The sequence below is a fragment of the Erythrolamprus reginae genome, chromosome 1 (genome assembly GCF_031021105.1).
Source record: "Erythrolamprus reginae isolate rEryReg1 chromosome 1, rEryReg1.hap1, whole genome shotgun sequence".
NCBI lineage: Eukaryota > Metazoa > Chordata > Lepidosauria > Squamata > Dipsadidae > Erythrolamprus > Erythrolamprus reginae.
Genome location: NC_091950.1, coordinates 104469835 through 104493609, shown reverse-complemented (window position 1 = coordinate 104493609; position 23775 = coordinate 104469835). Strand labels below are relative to the sequence as shown.

Genomic DNA, 23775 nt, shown 5'->3' with positions numbered 1-23775 from the left:
CTGCTGACTGTCAGCTGCGAGCAGTTCAAATCTCACAAGACTGACTCACCCTTCCCTCACTCTGAGGTTGGTAAATTGAGGACCCAGCTTGTTGGGGGCAATATGCTGACTCTGTAAACTGCTTAGAGTAAAGCACTGTGAAGCAATATATAAGTCTAAGTGCTATTGCTATTTCTATCTTCACCAAATGGGAGCTCTGCTCTTCCTGGGCCAACCATCTGAGGGAAGAGTCAACTATTAATTATCTTTCCAAATGCTTGCAGGGTGGAGCCAGTGATACATCAGCAAGGACCCCTCACATCGACATAAATTGTTTCAACTTCTACCCTCAAAACAACACTATTAAACACTGCACACCAGAACTAGACACAAGAACAGTTTTTCCCCAAATGCCATCACTCTGCTAAACAAATAATCCCCTCAACACTGTGAAACAATTCATTAAGTCTGCATTAGTATTACTATTAATCTTCTCACCGTGTAAGGGAAAACATAGAATATAGAATAGAGTTGAAAGGAATCTTAGAAATCTTCTAATCCAATACTGGTATAGGTTCTGGTCAAGCAGAACATATACCATTCCAGACATATGGCCATCCAGCCTCTTCTTAACAAGCTCCAGCGATGGAGCACTTACAAGCAAGCTGTTTTGCTGATTTATTGTTTTTCCTGACAGGAAATTTCTCCTTAATTCTAGGTTGGATCTCTTTTTTATAATTCGGTTACTTCTTGTCCTGCCCTCTGGTGCTTTGGAAAACAGATCAGTCCCCTCTTCTGTGTGACAGCCCCTCAAATATTGGAAGGCTACTATCATGCCTTACCCAGTCCTTGTCTTCGTTAGACTAGCCATACCCAGTTAGAATAGGGTAGAACAGAAGAGACTAGAATTAGAATAGAGTAGACTACAATTAGTCACAAAGGACAGAAATAATACACCAGGAATAAAGATAGGGGCCAAGTATTATTTCCTGGACCCAGTACAAACTAATAGCTCCTATCTACATAAACACTGTAATAAGATCCCATGGACACAGTATCATGAGTCATGAAACTTTGTTTTATTTCTGCATTTCTAATTTTTTCCCTATATGACAATCATAAAGAGTTGTACCACATGATTCTTGGCAAATGTATCTTTTTCTTTTATGTACCTGGAGAGCATATGCACCAAGACAAATCCTTTGTGTGTGTAATCACACTCGGCCAATAAAGAATTCTATTCTATTCGCCACTCTCTAGGCATGCTACAAGTTAATACAACATTCTGTGCAAAGGAGAGACTTATGAAAGATGATTGGCTGTTTTAAGTTCTTGAACTGATACAAATAGGTGTGTCCTGCAATACTTCAATGTTTTTGACCCCGTTGTCATTATTATGCACATATATATGTACTCATGTGTATTTGTTTGTTTGTTGTTTGTTTGCACAGTTTTTGTATCACCCAGTCGATGGACTTGGGACACTAAAAAGAAAACCTAACTATGTAAAAATGACAATCCAGCCATCACCAACTCCAAAGAAAAATAAGAGTTTTCGGAGCAATCTTAGATCAAAGTACAACAGGTCCAGGCCAATCTCTTTTATCAATAGAAGTCAGGCAAAATCCTTTGACTTTCTACTTTTGGGACACTTTTTACCCTAACAAAGGTTTCCGATAGCTCTGGTCTGCAATCGTGCAGTTGGCAAGCAATAGCCTTGGAGAAAAATGATTCAGGACACAATTCTTTATCATGATATTGAATTTCTTGTCCATTTTGGTTCAAAGGTAGTCCTGTGAAAGGAGAGATACATCTCTAGCAAACATCATCGTTTTCTATGAAATACCTTGAAGCTGTGCCTAGAGCAGTGATCCATGCTTGAAAGATCCCAGCAAAAAATGAGAAGGGGTTTTTTCTTGTAATTACAAAATACAAGAGAGGCAAAAAAATCCCTCCATGGATGAGAAGACCTACGATCACAGTTACCATGTACATGCCAAGCTGCCGAGCAACTACTTCCAAATCCTTGATTGCAATGATTTTTCCACAAATGAGACAGGCAATGCCCAATGGAGAATACCTAGAAGAAAGAAATAAGAAACGTGGAATAGAATTACAGGTATCAACCTAGTAATAATCAAATACACTAAAAGCAAAACCCAGGAAATTTTCCCTCTTATTAGAATTTTATTTCACTTTCAGAAAACTTGAACTTACATATTCTGCTTCAATGTTGTTTTTATGTTTGCTAAGGATAAAGTCTGTATAATTTTGCCTAATATAACACTGTGAATGAGAAAATTAAACCTATCTGTTTATACATTCCTTTTGCCCACTTGCATTCTTCTACTATATTAGTAGAGAAATATTCAATCAGATCTTTATAACTTAGGTTTGACCATGGTGTTCGAAGAGGACCTTGACATCTAATGTGTCTGCAGGTGGCTGGTAAGGCCTGTATGAGCACAAAATGTCTGCCACATGTTGGGCAAACATGTGTAGGTTCCATTGTTGCAGCATTTGCAGCTCTGACTGTGCGGAGTGCTCGCTTCTCTTCCGCTATGAATGTTCTTCTGTCCTCAGATGTCAGGCAGCCTTGGTGGATCAACATCCACCATGTTCATCAATCTTGTATCAGGGCTTCCCAGGAGGAGGTGTCAATATTAAAGGACTTGAAGGAGGCTTTGAACGTGTCTTTGCCTCACTTCCTTTGTCCCCCATGCGATTGCTATATTTTAGACAGCTCACCACACGGGAGCTATTTAGGGATGCAATGGTCTGACATCCTAGCAACATGGACTCCTCAGTGTGACTGGGCTTTCATCAGCAGGGTGGGAATTGATGGCAGGCCTGCTCTGGAGAGGACCTCAGTGTCAGGCACCTTATCCTGCCACCGGATCCTCAGAATTCCATGGAGGCAGATCATGTGGAGGTGATTCAATTGCCTAGCATGTCTCCTGTATACAGTCCAACTCTCACTGGCATACAACAGGGTAGATAGCACTACTGCTCTTTGTAACTAATTATAGAAGAGAAGCTGTGATCGTTTTAGATGGCAATAAAATATTGTGTCTTTTGGAGACTAATGCTTTTATTACAACTTAAGCCAGTCTTCTGAAAACTGGAATTTCATGAATGCCCTCACACATCACATCTTCACTATTTTACCATGAACTAAGCTGAAACTATGGGTTTACATCTGATCCTTCAATGAAGAATCCTAGTAATCTATAAGCTTCTCGACGTTGTTTTAAGCAGTTTCCAAAGGTGCCAGATACTCCCCTTCCTGAAATATCCAGAGGATAATCCTCACAATCTGGTTTTAAGGTATCTTTACTGAATGTTCAGCGTTGTTTTATGTTTTTATGGTGTTTATAAGAGTTTTACAAATTACTGAAGCTGTTGTTAAGACTGGACCATTTCTTCAGATAACTGTCATAAATAACTGGACATCAAGTATCTTTTAGATATGAAAACAAATAACTTTATCTCCATACAATAAGTGTTTTGCCTATACAGTGGAACCCCGACATAAGAGCTGCTCTACTTAAGAGCAACTCGAGATAAGAGCTGGGAGGGGAGAGATATTTTTGTTCTACTTACAAGCCCAAATTCGAGATACAAGCGCCAAGGAGCTGTCTCCTGAAGCCAAACGCTAACTTCCGCGTTCGGCTTCAGGAGACAGCTGCGAAGCGGCGCGCGTGTTTTAAAAGGTTGCAGCCGGCCTGGGGGGCTCGGGGGGGTGCTTGCAGCTTTCTTTCTTGCTCTTTTTCTTTCTCTCTTTTACCTTCCATTCCTCTATTTCTTCTTTTCTTTCTCCTTCCCACCTTCTTCCCTCCCTCCCTCCCTTCACTCATTCCTCTCTTACTCTCCCCTTTCATAAGTTTCCTTGCTTCCTTCCTCTGTTCCTGTCCCTTCCCTCTTTCCTTCCTTCCTTCCCACCCTCCGTCCATTCATTCACCCATTCTTCTCTTGATCGCTTAAAGCCGGTCCCTGGTGCAAAAAGGGTTGGGGACCTCTGTCCTACAGGATTGGGTGGCAGAGAAGTTGAACATATGTAAATTTAAAAGTTTAAGAAAGTTTACAAGTTAAGTGAAAGAAACTTCATTATTCATTTATATGTACATGTACATTTCTTCATTAAAAACATGTCTTTCTGCATAATTTAGACTAACTTTGTGAGTTTTTTGAGGGCTGGAACCAATTAAAATTATTTACATTAATTCCTATGGGGAAAAGTCGTTCGAGATAAGAGCTGCTCGACTTAAGAGCCCAGGTCCGGAACGAATTAAACTCGTATCTCGAGGTACCACTGTATAAATAAACAAGTTTCATGAGTAAAATCCTTATAACTGTAACACTAGAAGCTATGGAATCACTATTAGCAGCTTACTGTAAAATGGATCCTAAACAGCATGTGAGAACAACTGTGATGCAAAGATCCAGTTCTGATACAGAAAAAAACTAGAGCATCACACAGTAAATTAAACGTTAGATTTTGCTGGACCATGACATACAGTATATCAACTGCTCTTCAGGGGTGAAATTCAAAATTTTCCCCTACCGGTTTTGTGAGCATGCCTTGGTGGGTGTAGCAGGGAAAGGATACTGCAAAATCCCCATTCCCACTTCATTCCTGGAGGAAGGATATTGCAAAATCCCCATTCCCACCCCACTCTGGGGCCATCCAGAGGTGGCATTTGCCGGTTCTCTGAACTATTCAAAATTTCCGCTACTGGTTCTCCAGAACCTGTCAGAACCTGCTGAATTTCACCCTGCTATGGACATTTGTACAGCCACGCAAAGATAAAGAAGGGCCTCCAAAGGGATCAGAGCTGAAATACAATAACCCCTGAGATTCTGTACAAACTGATGCTTCAAAAGGCTGCCATAAGCAGATATTGTTATGTAACTCAGTCCAAATGCAATTCAATGTTATAAAACCTAGCTACAAAATCCTTGAATCTACTCCTTTGTTCTGAGGAGGAAGAGGCAGTGCTAAAACAGCTACCAGATGTGGGTTTTCCGGGCTCCTCAGCAAGAGGTACAGCATATGATTTCCTGAATCTTTCTTTGAACTGGAACCAAGTCAAATTGGATAGATTTTAAATGAAAAGTCCCCCTCCCACCAATTTATAAACCAAACTCATGGCCACTAATCATCTTCCAAGATGCTGCTAATCAAGAATGAAGCAATGAAGAATGAAACAATAGTCTACTGGGATTCTATAATGAGCTGAGATGTTGTTTAGTGGGGCATGACATAGCAGATAGAAATATTCTCTATTGCCCATGTTCACCTTTTATTGAACCCAACCCACCCTTACAAAGACTTCTGTCTGCTTACTTATTGTAAAAAGAAACCATAATTCTTCTCTATATTGTTCTTTACAAAATGCTTTGTACTATGAAGGAGAAACAAAATTGGAAAGCAGAAACAAAAAAAGACAAAAAGATTGTAGTTTCAATCCAATATAATAAAATACATCAATGCAAACATTTTGGCAGGCTTACAATAGCTGGGTCTCCATGACCTCCAAAATCAAAAACAACATGATTTCATCACCATTAGCTAGGAAGCACGAATAGAAGATGTTATCATATCCTGCTTGTGAAATTCCTGGATATATTTGCAGTCCAGACTCCTGGATGATATATACTTTTGGCTTGATCCAACAAAGTTGGATCTGTATAATTACTGATCAAATTCCAAATGATTTCCACAATAGAACAGGGCTTGGTGTATCTAGTAGATGATGACTTAAACTTACCACATGATCATAATTACTAATTTCATTACGATCTCATTCAAGATATTGAAGAAATCCACCATCATCTTGGCTTGTTCTCCCATCTTGCCCATTGTGATACCAAAAGCAATGAAAAACCCAATGAGGCCTGTCGAAAGAATATTACCATCAGACTCTTTTATGAAACTTTTCTTAAAATTGTGATATTTTCTGATGGGGAATTCTCAGTATTCTTCTACCTCTATTTACCATTAAGAAAAAAATGTGATTTTTGTAGGAGGAGACAAAATTAAAAAGGAGAATTGGGGACAAAACCAAGAAAACAATTACCTCAAACAAGTCAGGTTTATTTTGAGTTTGCATTATCACTGTAATTCCTTCTTTCCCCCTTTAGGATTCCCTAAAATCCTAGCCTTTCTTGAACATTCCCTGACCCAATGAGAGGCTTCCTTGGGTCATAAAGATGGTCAGTTTCAGATGGTCAGTTTCCAGTGCATGGAAGCTCATATGAGTTCCAGTAACTGTGATTATTCCCTTGCTTTAATCTTAGGTAATGGTGTTGGTTTTTTAAAAATGAAATTTGAATTGCAAAATTTTTTAGACTTTATTATTTTCCACCTGGACTATTCCGACGTATAGTCCAACACAATAATTTTGTCTTTCTTTTTCTTAGGCAAGTCATATGTTAATAAGATGTTATTATTATATTTGTTATTGTTAATGATCTGTTTAAAAACAGATATATAATTAAGGAATGCCTTTTAATGAATAGTGATTTTGGAGAGTGATAAGAGCACTTCATCTTAAAGCATTCATGGACTATCCATAGATAAATTCTGACACATTTTTTTTTGTGTGTGTGTATTTTCTTGGCAAGATTTTTCAGAAGTGGTTTGCCACTGCCTCCTTCCTAGGGCTGATAGAAAGCTACTGGCCCAAGATAACCCAGCTGGCTTCAGGCCAAGGTTGGATTAGAATTTACAGTCCCCCTATTTATAGCTCGATGGCTTAATCACTCCCCAGAAATAAAATATATAGCATATAATTTCATAAAACATTGTGCACCTCTGTTGATTTTTTCTTAACCACTCAGTGGCATTCTGACCTTGGTTATGGGCGATTTAGGATTGGAGATACTATTTTGAAGAAATTCAGTCCTAATTGGCCAAGCATTCACAGATTACGGAGTTGAGGGAGTAGCTTTGCTCCGTGGCTCTTAGTCAAGGATCAGTTTAGTTTCTCATCTTGTTAACATCCTTGTGAATCTATGCAGAAGCTCATAAGCATGTGGAGCAGGGCTACAAGAAACTGTCTGTAATTATTTTCAAATGATACCAAGGTGTCTACAATATCCCTAAACAATACAAAAACTAAGGATGGAACTGATTCACTCGCTCTCCCTGCATTCCTAAATATACTCTAGAAAAATGGGATATAGAGCAAATGCAGAAATGCAGAAAGTTACAAAGACATTCCATTTTAGGTTTGTTTAAATTCTTTGCTTAACCTTCATTCTGATGTAACTGAACTGAGTCATGGTTTCAGAGATTTGCAGAATTATTAGTAGATAATATTAAAACATTCTTGGCCTTTGGTAAGATATTAGGAGGATCAAAGTTTTAAAAACAATTTAATCTATTTAGATGTCTGTGAAAATAAGTGAAATTAAGTGGAAACTACCTCATGTTTTGTCCAGTGGGATAAAGTTCCATTTCTGATGTCAGCAACTAATTATCCAATTAGTAGCCTCAGTCTTCTTAAAAACACCAGCTTTGTCTCTTAAATGCTAGTTAGTAAAAAAATGAGTGGAGCCCAAAAGTAACATTTAGCCTATTCAGATTCCCACTTGGTAAGATTTCACAATATCTGGCCTTTAATCAATACATTAGAATATACATGCTACACATAAAACCCCACCCCACATATTAAGTTTAGTTTTGATTAAAATACCTTATTGTTAATAGATTTATGTAATTTACCCAATTGAGATGGATTTTGGGTGTTCCTTCTACAACCTTCTCTTTTAATAGCACAGCAGATAACTGTCTACTGTTATTCAACACTATTACTTCTCAGCAGCAATTCCATTTTTGTCTGCAAATATGCCTGAACACATTTAAAGAACTGATATTCCGACTGATATAAAATAACAATAAAAATACAACTTTCATTTAACACTGTGCTTATACATGCAAAACTAATTTGCAGCAGTGAACAGGATGTCTTTCCCTCTATACCAGGGGTATTAAACTGGCAGCCCTTGGGTGGATATGTCACGTGCAGTCCACACACACACAGCTCCACGAATGGAAACAAACGTCACAAAATATCACATAATGGCAACGTGACACCACAAGTTTGATACCCATGGTAACTAGTGTGAAGTACCTGTAACTGCAACTGTTCATATACAATTGGGCATTTCTCAAAATTTGAACGAAACCAATATTTTTCCTTTTGTGAATGTACACCTGAAGGAAGCTTCAATTTTAACCTAAACTGCCTAGATGCAAACTGGTATAAGATAACTACACTGGAATAGATCAAGAATCTATTAGATTTATAAACAAATAATTTCAGTTTTTCTGAATGACAGAACATGCCTATAAAATAAATTCAATAGGTGTCTGAAGAGAGAGAGAATACCTAAGACATTCATTCCATCCTTAAACTCAAGGCCCTTCTTAACAATTATTTGAGGCTCTGGAGTAACTTCTGTTTCATTCAGGATGGCAAAGATGGAATCCGTAACATTAGATGGTTCTTCCATTTCTTGTGGCATGAGGACTTTTTTGGTAACTGTTTGAATCTGAAAGAATGAAATGCAGAATGAAAATGCAACTGGAAAATTGCCTTTTAGATACAGTTTTTCCAACCTCATACTAGGAAATACTCTTAAAACAGCTATTTTTGCACACTTTTATGAATCAGAATATTTTCTGAATTTTGATCATGTGACCATGGGGAGGCTGCAATGGTCGTAAAAATTATCATGAGTCTCCTTTATCAGTGCCGTTGTAACCTTGAACAGTCACTAAATGAACTGTTGTGAGTTGAGGATTATCTGTAAGGCACTGGCTGAATTGTTGTACCTTGTTCTTGGACTTAGCTTGACAATACGTTTGTTCCTGATAAAAAGCGCATAAGTGATTTATAGCTGCTTTCTTTTAGATTGATTTTCAATTCCCCCTTCTGGACTACGACTTCGATGTTTTTTTTAAGGTGCCCCATCCAATATCTCAAGACACCTTCCAGGGCCAGCTAGGCATTGTTATCTGTTGATACTATAACTAGATTACACCTTCACAAATAAGAAATAGGTCAAGGAGCAGCATGTGCCCAACCTATTTAAAACATATTAGAAAAGAGGCGAGCAGTCTACTGTAATAACTAAAATACAAAAGCACATTTGATCTGATATTCAACACAAATGATTTTAAATAATTAAAATTATTTTAAATAATTAAAATTCTGGAGCTAAATGGAGATCAAGTTGCGATGTTCTTTCTAGGATATTACATCCTTATTACTTGCCCTCCTGAAAACAATGAATAAGGCTAACTTACTCATTAGTAAGAAATGAAGAACTGCACTTATAATCTGGCTGGGCATTGGAATAAACTATCACAGATTTTGATTAAGAACAACATTCAAATGAGGAAAACTCAAGTCTGGATCCAAAAATATTTCTAAATCACAAGCAAACCTGGTTAAAATCATTGAGGAGTGGTGGTAGGATGACCTATATGCAAATGGTGCCTCAGAAAATATACAACTATAATGAAGGACACTCATGTATCTGATTATTTGTGCCTTGAATTTATTTTTGGTTCAGCACATGCTCCCTCATTCCAAACCTTCTACAGTATTTAAAAGAGCAAAGTAGAACCTTCTTTATCATGTGTTACTCAATGCTATATTTTCCCAAAAATTTAATTAGCTTTTTTTCTGTTACCAGTTTCTGTTCCTTGACATATTTAAAACATTTATTTCATGTCATACAAAGCAAACTTTTCTCTCCTTTGTAAAACACTTTTAGTTCCTTAAATGTGGTACCTTCTCTTGGATTGACTCATATTCTTTTTTTGGCAGGATTTGTTTTGCTTTCTGTATTATTGGCCCTCTTACTGTTAAGTGTTTGTGCAATTCATTAATTGATCTTCAGTTTTAATTGTTTGATGCTTAGAGAATTTATTGTGTGAATACAGATCCATCAATCAAGGCTGGTGTGCTAGTCAGTTAAAATATCAGTAACAGGAATCTAGGAATAGGATCAACAGCAATCTGAATAGTGAAGCAATGAGAGTTGAAATGAATTGTTTAGAAGAATAATACAGGTATAACTTAATGAATAGCAAACAATTTAAAAAAGAAGTGATAATGCTAATAGTACAGTATAAAGAACCGCTCGCCTTGCTTCCCACTCAGCCTATTATCTCATTATGCAGCTTTTCAGGAGTCCAACCAGTTTACTCATGTTGTGTCAAATGCAATTAGTTAAAAAGTGGGAGACCAGTTTAGCATTTTAAGTGGATACTATTCCTATCTTTCTCTATACTTCTTTTTTGCATGATTCTGTGAATATGAAAATTGTGCTCCTTAATATCAGAATTCTCAAAAGTTAAAAAAGAAACTTGTGTTGTTGATGTTAAACTTCCTGCTCGGCCTATTAACCCCTTTTTTGAGTATAATGTACTGAAAGGGGGGGAAATACTTTTAATACATGGACACAGATAAATTCCAGACAGAGTTTTGATTGCCCTGTTGCAGCTGTCATCTTGACTTTGGCATCCCTGTCTGAATTTGTGTGTCTTGATGGTTATGCTCCTTCCTTACCCTCTAGGTAGAAAGGATAAGCTTAGAGCTACAAATCAGTTAATACACTGTTTTAATTCAATAACACCTTTAGAGATAACTGAAAAAAGGTTGACAACAGGTCTTGTCCATTTCATTATAAAATAATTCATGAAACTGCTAAACAAATTAACAGGAGAGATGTGGGAGAAAAGAGCTCCTGGTTTGTATGGCACAAAGTATAGACAATAAAAAGCCAGTTCATATAATCTTTAGAAAGTCATATTAATGTATTTTTCTCAGGAAAAAGTCACCCCAGGCTAAAGTATTTATTCATTTGTAAAAGTGGATTAAACAACAGAGCACTCTCACCATCCTTCCTTAATACAAAAACATTTCAGATCTTACTTGGGTGGATACATTCATCACTAATCACTTAGCTCTTTTTTTACTGTTTCTGGCACCTCCTAGAACTCATCTAACACTTCAAAACTCATTCACTTTTTGCAACATTGATGACCCTAAGAATACTGAAATGAGTAGCCTATCGCCTTCTAGATTTTGCTGGTTATAGTCTGTATAGATTCTCAGTCATCCAGGTCATGGTTGTCCCAAAGGTGATTTTTCAAGAGCCAACTCTTTTCTTGTTTTTTTTTTCTTTTGAAAACTTTTAGCTATACAATTTGGGATCAACACCCTTTGAATTTTATGGGAATAGGAATGGATTTCCAGAGGGGGGGAAATGCAAACTACAGGAACCAGGAGCACTACTCAGATGACCCTGAAGACACAGATCTTCAACAACAATCTAAAAGGATGCAAATGACCAGCTGTCTGCAAGGTATATAAATCCTTCCACTCCCCGCTATCCTGTCAAAGTTGAAGAAGCTTCTTCGATGAGAAGTTAAACGTCTTCAAAAGAAAAAACCCCCAAGAAATTCCAGTTGCCTTCTGAAAAAGCATCTTTGGGGCGCTGGTTATAGTTCAGACAAGAATAGATCCAGATTTTTAAGTTCCAACAAAATAAAACAAATTAGAATCCAGAGGGAAATTGCACAGCCCTCATTACAAATGAAGGTAATTATTTTTAAAAAGATATTTTTTGCAGCTCATGCAATGCAATAAAGATTCAAACATAAGTTTTGTCAGTTATCATTCAAATATGTTTTAAGTATGAAGGTATCAGATTGGTAAAGCAACTGGCATGTGCAGTGGTCATTCTGCTTAACATTTCACTTAATGATATTTTCACATACTGTAGTTATCATGCATGAAACACACAGCTTTTACCTGTTGAAAACATGCTTGCACAAGATTTTCAGGGAACAAGTTTCGAATAAGGTCCAAGAAAGCATCAAGACTGGATACTTCGTCATTCTTCTTTCCTTCTCCCAGCTGCTTCTTGAGTTTTGGATTCCCAGGATGAATGGCTAAGACCAAGATCACTCCCAGGATAGCGGCAATAATTGTTGTGGACATATAATATACCATAGCTCTCGTCCCTAATCGACCACTGGCTTTAGCATCCAGTCCTGACAACCCTGTAACCAAAATTGAATTGGGAAGAATTATGACCTATTCTTGACCTATTCTTGATTATTGAGAACCCGCATAATGACCAAGTATGTTTCTTATGACTGACATTTTACAAATAAGTTTATCCTCTTGCTGTTGCATTTTGCAAATTTTCACTGGTTTGTATACTTCACAAGCTAATATAATAGTATACATTATCTTTTTCCTATACAGTGATACCTCGTCTTACGAACCCCTCTTCATACAAACTTTTTGTGATACAAATCCGGTGTTTAAGATTTTTTTGCCTCTTCTTCTGAACTATTTTCACCTTATGAACCTGAGCCGCCGCCGCTGGGATTTCCCTGGGAATCCCCACTTCCGGACTTCCGTTGCCAGCCAAAGCGCCCGATCTTGCATTGCTGGGATTACCCTGAGGCTCCCCTTGCTGGGATTCCCTTAATTTTTTGTCAGCACTGCTTTGAATCCCAGTGACAAACTCCCCCCTTCCAAACTGCATGGGGGAGATGAGCACAGTGGGGTGGACAAAAACGGAAGGCAGGGACTCACAGAGTTCAAGAGAGGAGAAAGTTGTGAGGGAGATGAGCAGAGTGGGGGGGACAAAAACAGGAGGCAGGGACTCATGGAGCTCAAGAGAGGAGAAAGTTGTGAGGGAGATGAGCAGAGTGGGGGGAACAAAAACAGGAGGCAGGGACTCATGGAGCTCAAGAGAGGAGAAAGTTGTGAGGGAGATGAGCAGAGTGGGGGGGACAAAAACAGGAGGCAGGGACTCATGGAGCTCAAGAGAGGAGAAAGTTGTGAGGGAGATGAGCAGAGTGGGGGGGACAAAAACAGGAGGCAGGGACTCATGGAGCTCAAGAGAGGAGAAAGTTGTGAGGGAGATGAGCAGAGTGGGGGGGACAAAAACAGGAGGCAGGGACTCATGGAGCTCAAGAGAGGAGAAAGTTGTGAGGGAGATGAGCAGAGTGGGGGGGACAAAAACAGGAGGCAGGGACTCATGGAGCTCAAGAGAGGAGAAAGTTGTGAGGGAGATGAGCAGAGTGGGGGGGACAAAAACAGGAGGCAGGGACTCATGGAGCTCAAGAGAGGAGAAAGTTGTGAGGGAGATGAGCAGAGGGGGGGACAAAAACAGGAGGCAGGGACTCATGGAGCTCAAGAGAGGAGAAAGTTGTGGGGGAGATGAGCAGAGTGGGGGGGACAAAAACAGGAGGCAGGGACTCATGGAGCTCAAGAGAGGAGAAAGTTGTGAGGGAGATGAGCAGAGTGGGGGGGACAAAAACAGGAGGCAGGGACTCATGGAGCTCAAGAGAGGAGAAAGTTGTGGGGGAGATGAGCAGAGTGGGGGGGACAAAACAGGAGGCAGGGACTCATGGAGCTCAAGAGAGGAGAAAGTTGTGAGGGAGATGAGCAGAGTGGGGGGGACAAAAACAGGAGGCAGGGACTCATGGAGCTCAAGAGAGGAGAAAGTTGTGGGGGAGATGAGCAGAGTGGGGGGAACAAAAACAGGAGGCAGGGACTCACGGAGCTCAAGAGAGGAGAAAGGTGTGGGGGAAATGAGCACAGTGGGCTGGACAGAAATAGGAGACAAAGACTCATGGAGCTCAAGAGAGGCTCTTTTCGCCTTGCTTCATTGGAACTGCCACCTCTTGCCACCTCTCGCTGTCCCTCCCCCCACTCTGTTTGCCTCAGCTTCGTCTGCCCACCGCTTTTTTTTTGTTTTTAAAAAAGCCTTAATGTTTTGGATTTTCCTAATGGGCTTGCATGTATTATTCGCTTTTACATTGATTCCTATGGGAAACATTGTTTCATCTTACAAACTTTTCTTCTTAAGAACCTTGTCACGGAATGAATTAAGTTCGTAAGACGAGGCACCACTGTATATGATTTTGATACCAAACGTCCTGCATAACAGTTTTCATAGAAAAATACCATGGATATTGTACAATATGTACAATAATTCATTTTATAGAGACCTGTAAATCTCTAAGGTATCTTAAATGATTGAAATATGTTGAAGAGCATATATATTAATCAGTTCAATTTTTAAAAAAGTAATCGATCAGTTCAATTAAAGTAGAAGTAACAGAATAACAGAGTTAGAAAGGACTTTGGAGGTTCTCTAGTCCTATTTTGTCTCCTGTCTGAACAGGGAGACAAATTTCAGACAAATGATTGGGCTCTCTTCTTAAAAGCCTCCAGTGTCAGAACGCCCACAACTTCTGCATGCAAATCATTCCACTGATTAATTGATTAATTCATTGGTTTCTAAAAATCCTAAGTATATTCATCAGGAATCAGTTTCACTGTATTTAAAGAAGAAATACTTCTAAATAAATGCCTATAGGTCTGTGGACTTGTATGTTCTTTTTTAATTTATATACAGTGGTACCTCAAGATACGAACCCCTTGTCTTACGAACAACCCGTGATACGAACCCGGGGTTCAGAAAATTTTTGCCTCTTCTTACGAACGTTTTTCATCTTACGAACGCCAAACCCGAACTTCCGGGTTCGGCATTCCGGAGGCTGCTGGGAAGCCCCACAGCCCGGCTGTCACCGCTTTGGGTTTTTGGCTGGGAGGGAAGGCAGGAGGTCCCGCGCTGGGGAAGGGAGTCAGGAAGGTCCTCCTGCTCCCCCCTCAGCGAAAAACACAAAGACGGTCTGCCGCCGCATGACAGGCAGGGCGAAGCAGCATGGAGCAAACGGAGTCTGAAACCGCCAGCGGCTTCAGCTTCCCATTGCTCCGCGGGCGGTGGCAGACCGCCTTTGTATTTTTGGCTTGGGGGGGGGAAGCAGGAGGCGCAGGATCGGGCGGGCGGCGGGCGAGGCGTGACCGAGCGGGCCCGGCTCAGGCTCCGGCTAGGACGGGGCGGGCAGCGGCTGGGCGCGGCGGCGAGGGTGCATCCGACTCGGGGCTGGCGGCGCCCGACGCAGCGGGGAACATCAGCGTGGGAGGCAGGAGAGGACCAGGCAACCGGAGCAGTGTCGCCGCTACTCCCGGCTTGGTTTCCCTCGCCGCCACAGGCAGCGTGCCTTGCGATCTTTCGGGTCGGCCAGGCTCAGCGGATCAAGCCGCGCCTCCCGGGCCTTCCATCACTGAGCCTCGCCGGCCCGGAAAATCGCAGCCCCTGTTGCCTGCGGCGGCGAGGGAAGCCAAGCCGAGAGCAGCATCACCGCGGCTCCTGGCTCGGTTTCCCTCGCAGCCGCAGGCAACACGGGCTGCCATTTTCCGGGCCGGCGAGGCTCAGTGACGGGAGGCGCGGCTTGATCCGGGAGGCGCGGCTTGATCCGCTGAGGCTCAGTGACGGGAGGCGCGGCTTGATCCGCTGAGCCTGGCTGCCCGGAAAATCGCAGCCCGTGTTGCCTGCGGCGGCGAGGGAACCCAAGCCGAGAACAGCATCACTGCGGCTCCTGGCTCGGTTTCCCTCGCAGCCGCAGGCAACACGGGCTGCGATTTTCCGGGCGGCCAGGCTCAGCGGATCAAGCCGCGCCTCCTGGATCAAGCCGCGCCTCCCGTCACTGAGGCTCAGTGACGGGAGGCGCGGCTTGATCCACTGAGCCTGGCCGCCCGGAAAATCACAGCCTGTGTTGCCTGCGGCTGCGAGGGAAACCGAGCCGAGAGCAGCATCACCGCGCCTCCCGGATCAAGCCGCGCCTCCCGTCACTGAGCCTCGCCGGAAAATCCCAGCCCGTGTTGCCTGCGGCGGCGAGGGAGCCCAAGCCAAGAACAGCATCACCGCGGCTCCTGGTTCGGTTTCCCTGTTGCCTGCGGCTGCGATTTTCCGGGCCGGCGAGGCTCAGTGACGGGAGGCGCGGCTTGATCCGGGAGGCGCGGCTTGATCCGCTGAGCCTGGACGGCCCGGAAAATCGCAGCCCGTGTTGCCTGTGGCGGCGAGGGAAACCGAGCCAGGAGCCGCGGTGATGCTGCTCTCGGCTTGGGTTCCCTCGCCGCCGCAGGCAACAGGGGCTGCGATTTTCCAGGCCGTCCAGGCTCAGCGGATCAAGCCGCGCCTCCCGGGCCAGGCGGCTGCCTTCCGTCACTGACCCCAGCCCACGCCTGCTGCTTGCACTCCTGGAAAGACCCCAGCCCACACCTTTGGGAGCGTCCCAGCCGGGTCCCTTCCACGGGGCAGTGGCCACGGCTCCCCCCATTTCTCCCGCTGACCCTTTCCACACACGCACACCATCCACAGCCTCCGCGCCGCCGGTTGGCTGTCATCTTCTAAACAAGCAAGAAGAGGAGGAGGAGCTGGGCGCCGGTGTTGGTGGAGGAAGGCGCCCAGCTCTTCCTCTTCTTGCTTCTTTAGAAGATGACAGCCGGCTGGCGGCACAGAGAATGTGGCCCGGAGGCTGGGAGGGAGGCGGAATACAGGAGGAGGAGGAGGAGGGAGGCCAGGAGGGAGGGAGGAAATCAGAGAAGACGCATGTACAAACTTCCGCGTTCGGCTTCAGGAGACAGCTGGGAAGCGGCGCGGCTCTTTTAAAAGGTCGCAGCTGGCCTGGGGGGCTTCCCAGCACCCCCCGAACCCAGGTTCTGGGTTGGGGGGGTACTGGGAAGCCCCCCAGGCCGGCTGTCACCTTTTAAAACAGCCGCCCGGCTTCCCAGCAGTCGCCGAAAGCAGTTTTTTTGCGGGTTTTTTTTTGGTTGCACGGATTAATTGACTTTACATTGTTTCCTATGGGAAACAATGTTTCGTCTTACGAACCTTTCGTCTTACGAACCTCCTCCTTGCACCAATTAAGTTCGTATCATGAGGTATTACTGTACTTGGAACATTGCTTTATACAAGGTTTTTTTTTGTACAGTGTGATATTTTCCATTCAAGGTGCTTTGTTCAATAGCAGCCCTGAAGTAGGCCTCCTATATATGCATTACAAATATTCAGAAGATCACTAGATGTCAGCAAAGATAACTACAAACTGCAAAGTTTTTGCTCCTATCTAGTGGTCATCCAGATGTTTGTGGCCTAGATATGGTAGCCTTCCTGAGGTCATGAAAAGAAGGACTAGAGGAAACATGATAGCAGGGTTCCAATATCCCAGGGGTTGCCACAAAGGGGGTCAGGCTATTCTCCAAAGCACCTGTGGGTAGAAGAAGAAGCAACGGGTGGAAACTAATCAAGGAGAGAAGCAACTTAGTACCAAGGAAAAAAATTCTGACAGTTAGAACAATTGATCAGTGGAAGAGCTTGCCTCCAGAGGTTTTGAATGTTACAACACTGAAAGTTTTAAAAAAGATGTTGGATAACCATTTGTCTGAAGTAATGTTGGGTTTCCTGCCCAAGCAGTGGGTGGGAATAGAAGACCTCCAAGTTCCCTTCAATTCTGTTGTTGTTGGTGGTGGTAATGATAATGATGAAACTTTCTGACAATCTCAGAATAATAGAGGCAATTTCACTTTTATTGTTGTGCCATTAAAATGATCAATAATTGGTCTCAAAAAGAATCTCTGTGTTTGAACAGAGAGAACATCAGTGAAGGGAATAGTGAAGAAACAACACTACTCAATTGTGTTAAAAAATAATAACTGTAACATTTTAATCCTTATTCATGAATTGCCATTCAGTCTCAGAATTCTACAGAGTACAGATCATTAGAAAAAAAATATCATTTTTTTGATAAACAAAAGTTTAAAGTACTGATTAACATTATTGATTCCCCTACCAAGGATATGCTGATGTTGAATTATGGAGAAAAATTATTATTGTTGTTGTTAGCCACCCCGAGTCTACGGAGAGGGGCGGCATACAAATTTAACAAATAGTAAATAATAAATAATAAATAATAAATAATAAATAATAAATAATTAATAATTAATAATTAATAATTAATAATTAATAAATAATAAATAATAAATAATAAATAATAAATAATAAATAATAAATAATAAATAATAAATAATAAATAATAAATAATAAATAATAAATAATAAATAATAAATAATAAATAATAAATAATAAATAATAAATAATAAATAATAAATAATAAATAATAAATAATAAATAATAAATAATAAATAATAAATAATAAATAATAAATAATAAATAATAAATACTACTACTACTAATACATTTTTAAAAGTGGTCAGCATGACCCCAAAGGTCTTCATTTCTCACAGGATATGAAATTCCAGTTGTTCGTAATATATCTCACCTGTGATTAAACTTGAGATAATTAAAGGGAGGATCAACATTTTCAACATCCGCATCAAAATATCTCCAGGGAAGGCTATCAACATGACGACATCAGGATTAATAGGAGTTGCCATGCGAAGGAGCATTCCACATAATGCTCCCATAATGACACCTGAATGTACCAAAACGAATAATAGAAAGGAAAGTTTAGGAGAAAATAATCTGAATAATTATGATTCTTTGTTCATTGTTTTGTGGAATTATCTTAACAAATTGCAGTTCTCTAACAAGGAAAATAAGGATGCCGTGACACGTCAACAGTTCTCAATTTTGATAGGTAAGGTTGGTTTGATGAACTCAGCAAGTTACAAAAACTTATGTTTTACACTTTTCTGATTCAGAGGGGGGGATGACTTGAACACTGCTTCTCAGATGTCTTGGGATGCCTACAAAGATATAATGCCTGGTTCCCACCTAGGCAGTGCTACTTGGTCAAAGCCACTTAATGAGTATTCTCACTAAAGCCAGCTGCTGCAATTTGATAATGAAGTATATTGCTTGCTGTATGTACAATTCTGCTGGAAACATTTTTAATTGTTGACAATCAGAGGCCATTTACTAATTGATGCTTTTTAAAGGAATTTGGGGTAGATATCACGATATTGCTGCATAAACATTCCAAGATTGATCTAATTGACTTTATATCTGATGGGCCTGTGATTTTGAAAAGGCTACCTTACAATAGACAAAATACATTAGGAATATTCCTAATCATTGTGTAAATCAGCTTACTGGTAGAATCTCCCAAGACATGGTTGCAAACTATTCTGAAAGACTGTTTACCTCACTCACTAAGAAACTCAGAAGCTAAACTCGGAATTTTGTCAGTTTGTGCCAGAAACAGGTTTGAAAATGGAGCAAGAAAATCAGTCCCTACAGGAAACCAGCCCACCAGAAATGAGTTACAAAACAAAAATGTATTGGAATTTATATTAGAATTGTAAACTTACATGCTATGCCATATCATCCATCCATCCATCCATCCATCCATCTATCTATCTATCTATCTAAAATAAATCTTAAATCATAAGGTCTTAAGCCTCCTTAAGCGTTAAAGAAATCCTGTACAAGCACTAAAATTTAATAAAACTTTAAAATTTCTTGAATTACTTGAAAGAATGAAACTCATTCATAACAATATTTAATGTCTGTTTGAATTTAAAATAAGCAATTGGATTTATATGTTTTATTGGATTTATATGCTGCCCTTCTCTGTGGACTCGGAAATATTAGGCAAATAATTTTTGCAACAAGATAATGGGGCTGATAAATCTTATTTACTAAGTAAATAAGAATGTTTGGTTTAATACATTGTGGAGATCTCTCTTCCCCTCTCCCCTCCTCTCCTCTTCTCGATGTGCAATACTGTATATGAATGAAGCACTCTAGGGGAATTTAGCTCTGGCCTTGAAAAAGAGAAATGAGAAAGACAACAGTTGTTCAGGGAAAATAGAAAGTGTGAGAAAGAACAACCCTGTCTTCTTCCTGTTTTCCTTAAAGGGAGGGGGCAACAATTCTAGTAAAACACATTTCAGGAATCATTACTATGCCAGTTTCTTAATCAGGCTGAATTCAAAGAGCTGACAAACATATAGGTTTGGAAAACAGGGACACATATAAAAACATTATTTCCCATTAATAGTTAACTGCCAATCTGTATTAACTATCTCTTTGTGGAAATGGGGAAAAAATATAGTGGCCTATAAGATCCCTTTCATTTGGGAAACATTTTTCCCACACTTAGGAAAAAAATTGTACCTGCAATCTTTCTTCCTTTGACAATAAAGGCAATTGCTGCAATAAAAACTACTGAATGATGTGCTATGCTTTATTGTAGCTCGACATACTTGTTGAAGATTAACCTAAGAAAGGCTGTCAATCATCTTACAAATGTCAATCAGCACCAAATGCCCATGTAAAAATAAACTCAGTTTCAAAATCTTTAATAGCAGGGAGACATTAAAAGTATTTGCATAGCTTTTTCAACAAACAGCACAGCTATCCATTCAGGCTGAAGTGAATAAAGAAGGACTTTGTGAAGGGTACAGATTTGGCTCTTCTTCTCACAGTACAGTAATTTTTTTTTAGTTAAGTCTGGGCAGGAAGCCAAAGAACGACACTAAAATGTCAAAACTATTCCATATTTGGAAGCTGCTATACCCAGAAGGCAACTGAGAAAAGTAGATCACTGTATCGCTTGGTCAGGTCCCTGAAAGTGCACAGTAAAAGAGAAAGCTAAAAACTATCAGCCTTCTGGCTGGAAACTCAAGGGACATGAATCGCCACTTCCTCATCTAATTTGGGATAAAGCAAGCACACTCTGCTAATATGATGTGTATATATTTCTATTTCTATGTTGTGATTTGATCCTGAATCATGGGCTGGGTGAGCTGTATATAAATTGAATAAACAAATAAAGTAAGTAACTAAATGATGGTTCTTGGTGACTTTTTGAAATTGAATGGTTTTAGTATGATTTATAGGAGGATGTTTTGTATTTTTAATCACTTATGATCATACCTTTGGAACACTTGCGTGTGCTGGTTGAAATAATCTTTCTCTTTCTTATCTAGATACTGTACATATATTCCTCATTTAGCAAGTACCTCACATAGTGAACCTGTCAGAACAGGGGAACGCCATCTTTTTACAGGACCTGCAGAGGTCACTGCGCGAGCTGGTGCAGATAGAGGGGGGAGTCGGGGGGGCCAAGATAGAGATCTGACTCCCACTCCGTGGCAGGTTAGGGGCAGAAATTGGATGGTGTTTAGCAACTGCGTGTTCTCCGTTGGGCATCTTTGGGGATGATTGACAGGTTCTCTCCAAGGGCTCATGGTGCTTTTAGTTCGATCTGAGCAATTGGGGGGAACCTGCCTTTGGGTCCCGCCCATTTCTATCCCCTTGTAGGGGTTAGATGGCAAGACCTCCCACATGCAGGTGCATGGCTGGGATCCAGTTGAGGACAGGGCCCTTCACCTGGATCAGCATGGAGCTACGCCCATAAGTTGCTCCGGAAGTTTTTCTGATGTCATTTTCCACCCCGGAAGTAATTGTTTGACCCTGAGGGTCCTTGTTAGGTTTAGTTAAATTTATGCTAATTTAATGAATAAATTATGCTAATTTAATTAATAAAAGTGACCCAGTTTTAAATCCAGCTCTGTGTCCGTGTCGTTACTCCGCCTCTGCTGCAATATGATGGAAATGAACAAAATTTCAGGCATGGGGGAGTTAAGATATTTCTTCCCCTAGGCCATTACAAGTTATGCATGGTATGTTTGTGTGTATGTTTGGTTTTTATAATTAGAGTTTTTAGTTGTTTTATTAAATTGGATTGTTACATATTGTCTTTTACCATTGTTGTTAGCCACTCCGAGTCTGCGGAGAGGGGCGGCATACAAATCCAATAAATAAAATAAAATAAATAAAAAATAAATAAAATAAAATTAATAGTACAGGCAATCTTTGGTTAAATACAATAATTAGGACTGGAATTTCAGTGCATTTAGATTTGCAAGATTCTTGCAAATATTACGATAACATCATGATACAATCAGTATTGGTCTGGATGACTTTAGTTTCCTAGTCTGGTCTACTTTGAATGGCTGACAAAGAGAGAAATGGAGGCAGAAGTAAAATAGGGAAGCTTACTGAACCTAAAATACAGTATGTGTTCTTAGGCTTCGTAACAATATACAAGAAAATTAAGGGTGTCTCAAAGGAGTCATGGGAAAGATGGGGTTCAACATGAGAGAAGCATCCCAAATGTTTTGGATAGAGTTCTAGGCAAGAAAAGGGGAGAAAGTAAAAGGAGTAGAGAGGGGGCACGGGAGGGTTAGAGTTCCTTTTGCTGCTGGTTTGCTCAGGGTCGAGCCGTGTGTCCGCAGAAATAATAAAATAGATTCTGCACATACACAGAAGCAAAATCCAAGACGCCAGCGCCCACAGAGACACCGACAGAGCCGGCTCTATGACATCATCATCGAATTTCTTACAGTTCTAAAGAACCAGTTAGAACCAGTAGGAATCCACCTCTGATAGAGGGGACATCTTTAGCATATCAAAACTTAGTACGTTAATCCATTGATTAATTTGGCCAATATATTTTTTCCTCAGGTTGACTTACCAAATACAGTAAGTGAAAGGAGCATATTTTTTCTGAGTGAAAGACAGAGTCGTACACAGAGGTTCTTCGGTTGATGTTCCACTGGACTCATATGGCTTTCATGCATTCGTACTTCTACCTGCTTTGGCATATTGTTGGCACTAGAATAAAAATAAAATTAAGATATTTTAATGTGAAAATCTACAAGATATTCTACTAAGAAAGAAAATGGAAGAGGTTGATTTACCATGTTCTACAATAAGTGATTTCACTATTACTGGAAAAGTCTGAAATTATAGTCAAGAGGTCCCCTCTTTCAAGAATAATACGAATGTTGTAATGGATATAGTACTACATTAATGTCAGAAGCACCGAAGTACAGTGATACCTCATCTTACAAACGCCTCATCATACAAACTTTTCGACATACAAACCCGGGGTTTAAGATTTTTTTGCCTCTTCTTACAAACTATTTTCACCTTACAAACCCACCGCCGCCGCTGAGATGCCCCACCTCTGGACTTCCGTTGCCAGCACCCATTTTTGCGCTCCTGGGATTCCCCTGAGGCTCCCCTCCATGGGAAATCCCACCTCTGGACTTCCGTGTTTTTGTGATGCTGCAAGGGAATCCCAGCAGGGGAATCCCAGCAGTGCAAAAACGAGCACTTCGCTGGCAACGGAATTCCAGAGGTGGGGTTTCCCAGTGAGGGGAGCCTCAGTGAAATCGCAGTGTTGCAAAAACACAGAGGTCCGGAGGTGGTGTTTCCTATGGAGGGGAGCCTCAGGGGAGTCCCAGCAGTGCAAAAACGGGTGCTTCGGCTGGCAAAAGGGGTGAATTTTGGGCTTCCACGCATTAATCGCTTTTCCATTGATTCCTATGGGAAACATTGTTTCATCTTACAAACTTTTCACTTTAAGAACCTTGTCCCAGAACCAATTAAGTTTGTAAGACAAGGTATCACTGTATTTCTGGGTTGAAAGGATTGAACATTGACATCACTATTTTCCAGGGGGTGCCGAGTTGGGAGCTCCTTTCATGTCCCCATTAAGTTGTCCACCAAAATGTTACCCATCTATTTATTTGTGGTCACCCACTTTTGAACTGCTGGCCCAGCAGGATCTAGAGCATGTGATAGGAACTCACCCTTTCTTGCAGCAGCCCAACTGGGTCTTAAGCGTGAGCCTGTCAATTGTCAGTCCAGTGTCCTAACCTCGTGAGCCACTGCACTCCTTTTAATGGATGAAGTAGTAATGATAGATAATGGGCCTAGCATGACTAGATTCTATACAGAAATGTACAGTTTGGTCTTACTCACACATTTTCAACATTGATATCTAACACAAGAAATCAGCAGAATAAAAATAAAAGAAAATGAAGAAATTAAAGATGAATATAGTGAAATGAAATGAAATGATGATTG

The 23775-nt window shown here is 40.8% G+C and overlaps 1 protein-coding gene across 1 annotated transcript in view; it reads right to left on the bottom strand.

The window, feature by feature from the left end:
- SLC1A2 (solute carrier family 1 member 2) overlaps nt 1-22505 on the bottom strand; it is a 37198-nt gene extending 14693 nt beyond the window's left edge. The window contains exons 1-6 of the mRNA XM_070735054.1: nt 22376-22505; nt 18212-18364; nt 11814-12064; nt 8376-8538; nt 5751-5877; nt 1826-2059 (exon numbers count right to left, since the gene is read on the bottom strand). Coding sequence (XP_070591155.1) covers nt 1826-2059; nt 5751-5877; nt 8376-8538; nt 11814-12064; nt 18212-18364; nt 22376-22505 — 1058 coding nt within the window. The remainder of the gene's footprint in view (nt 1-1825; nt 2060-5750; nt 5878-8375; nt 8539-11813; nt 12065-18211; nt 18365-22375) is intronic.
- Between the last annotated feature and the right edge of the window lie 1270 nt (nt 22506-23775).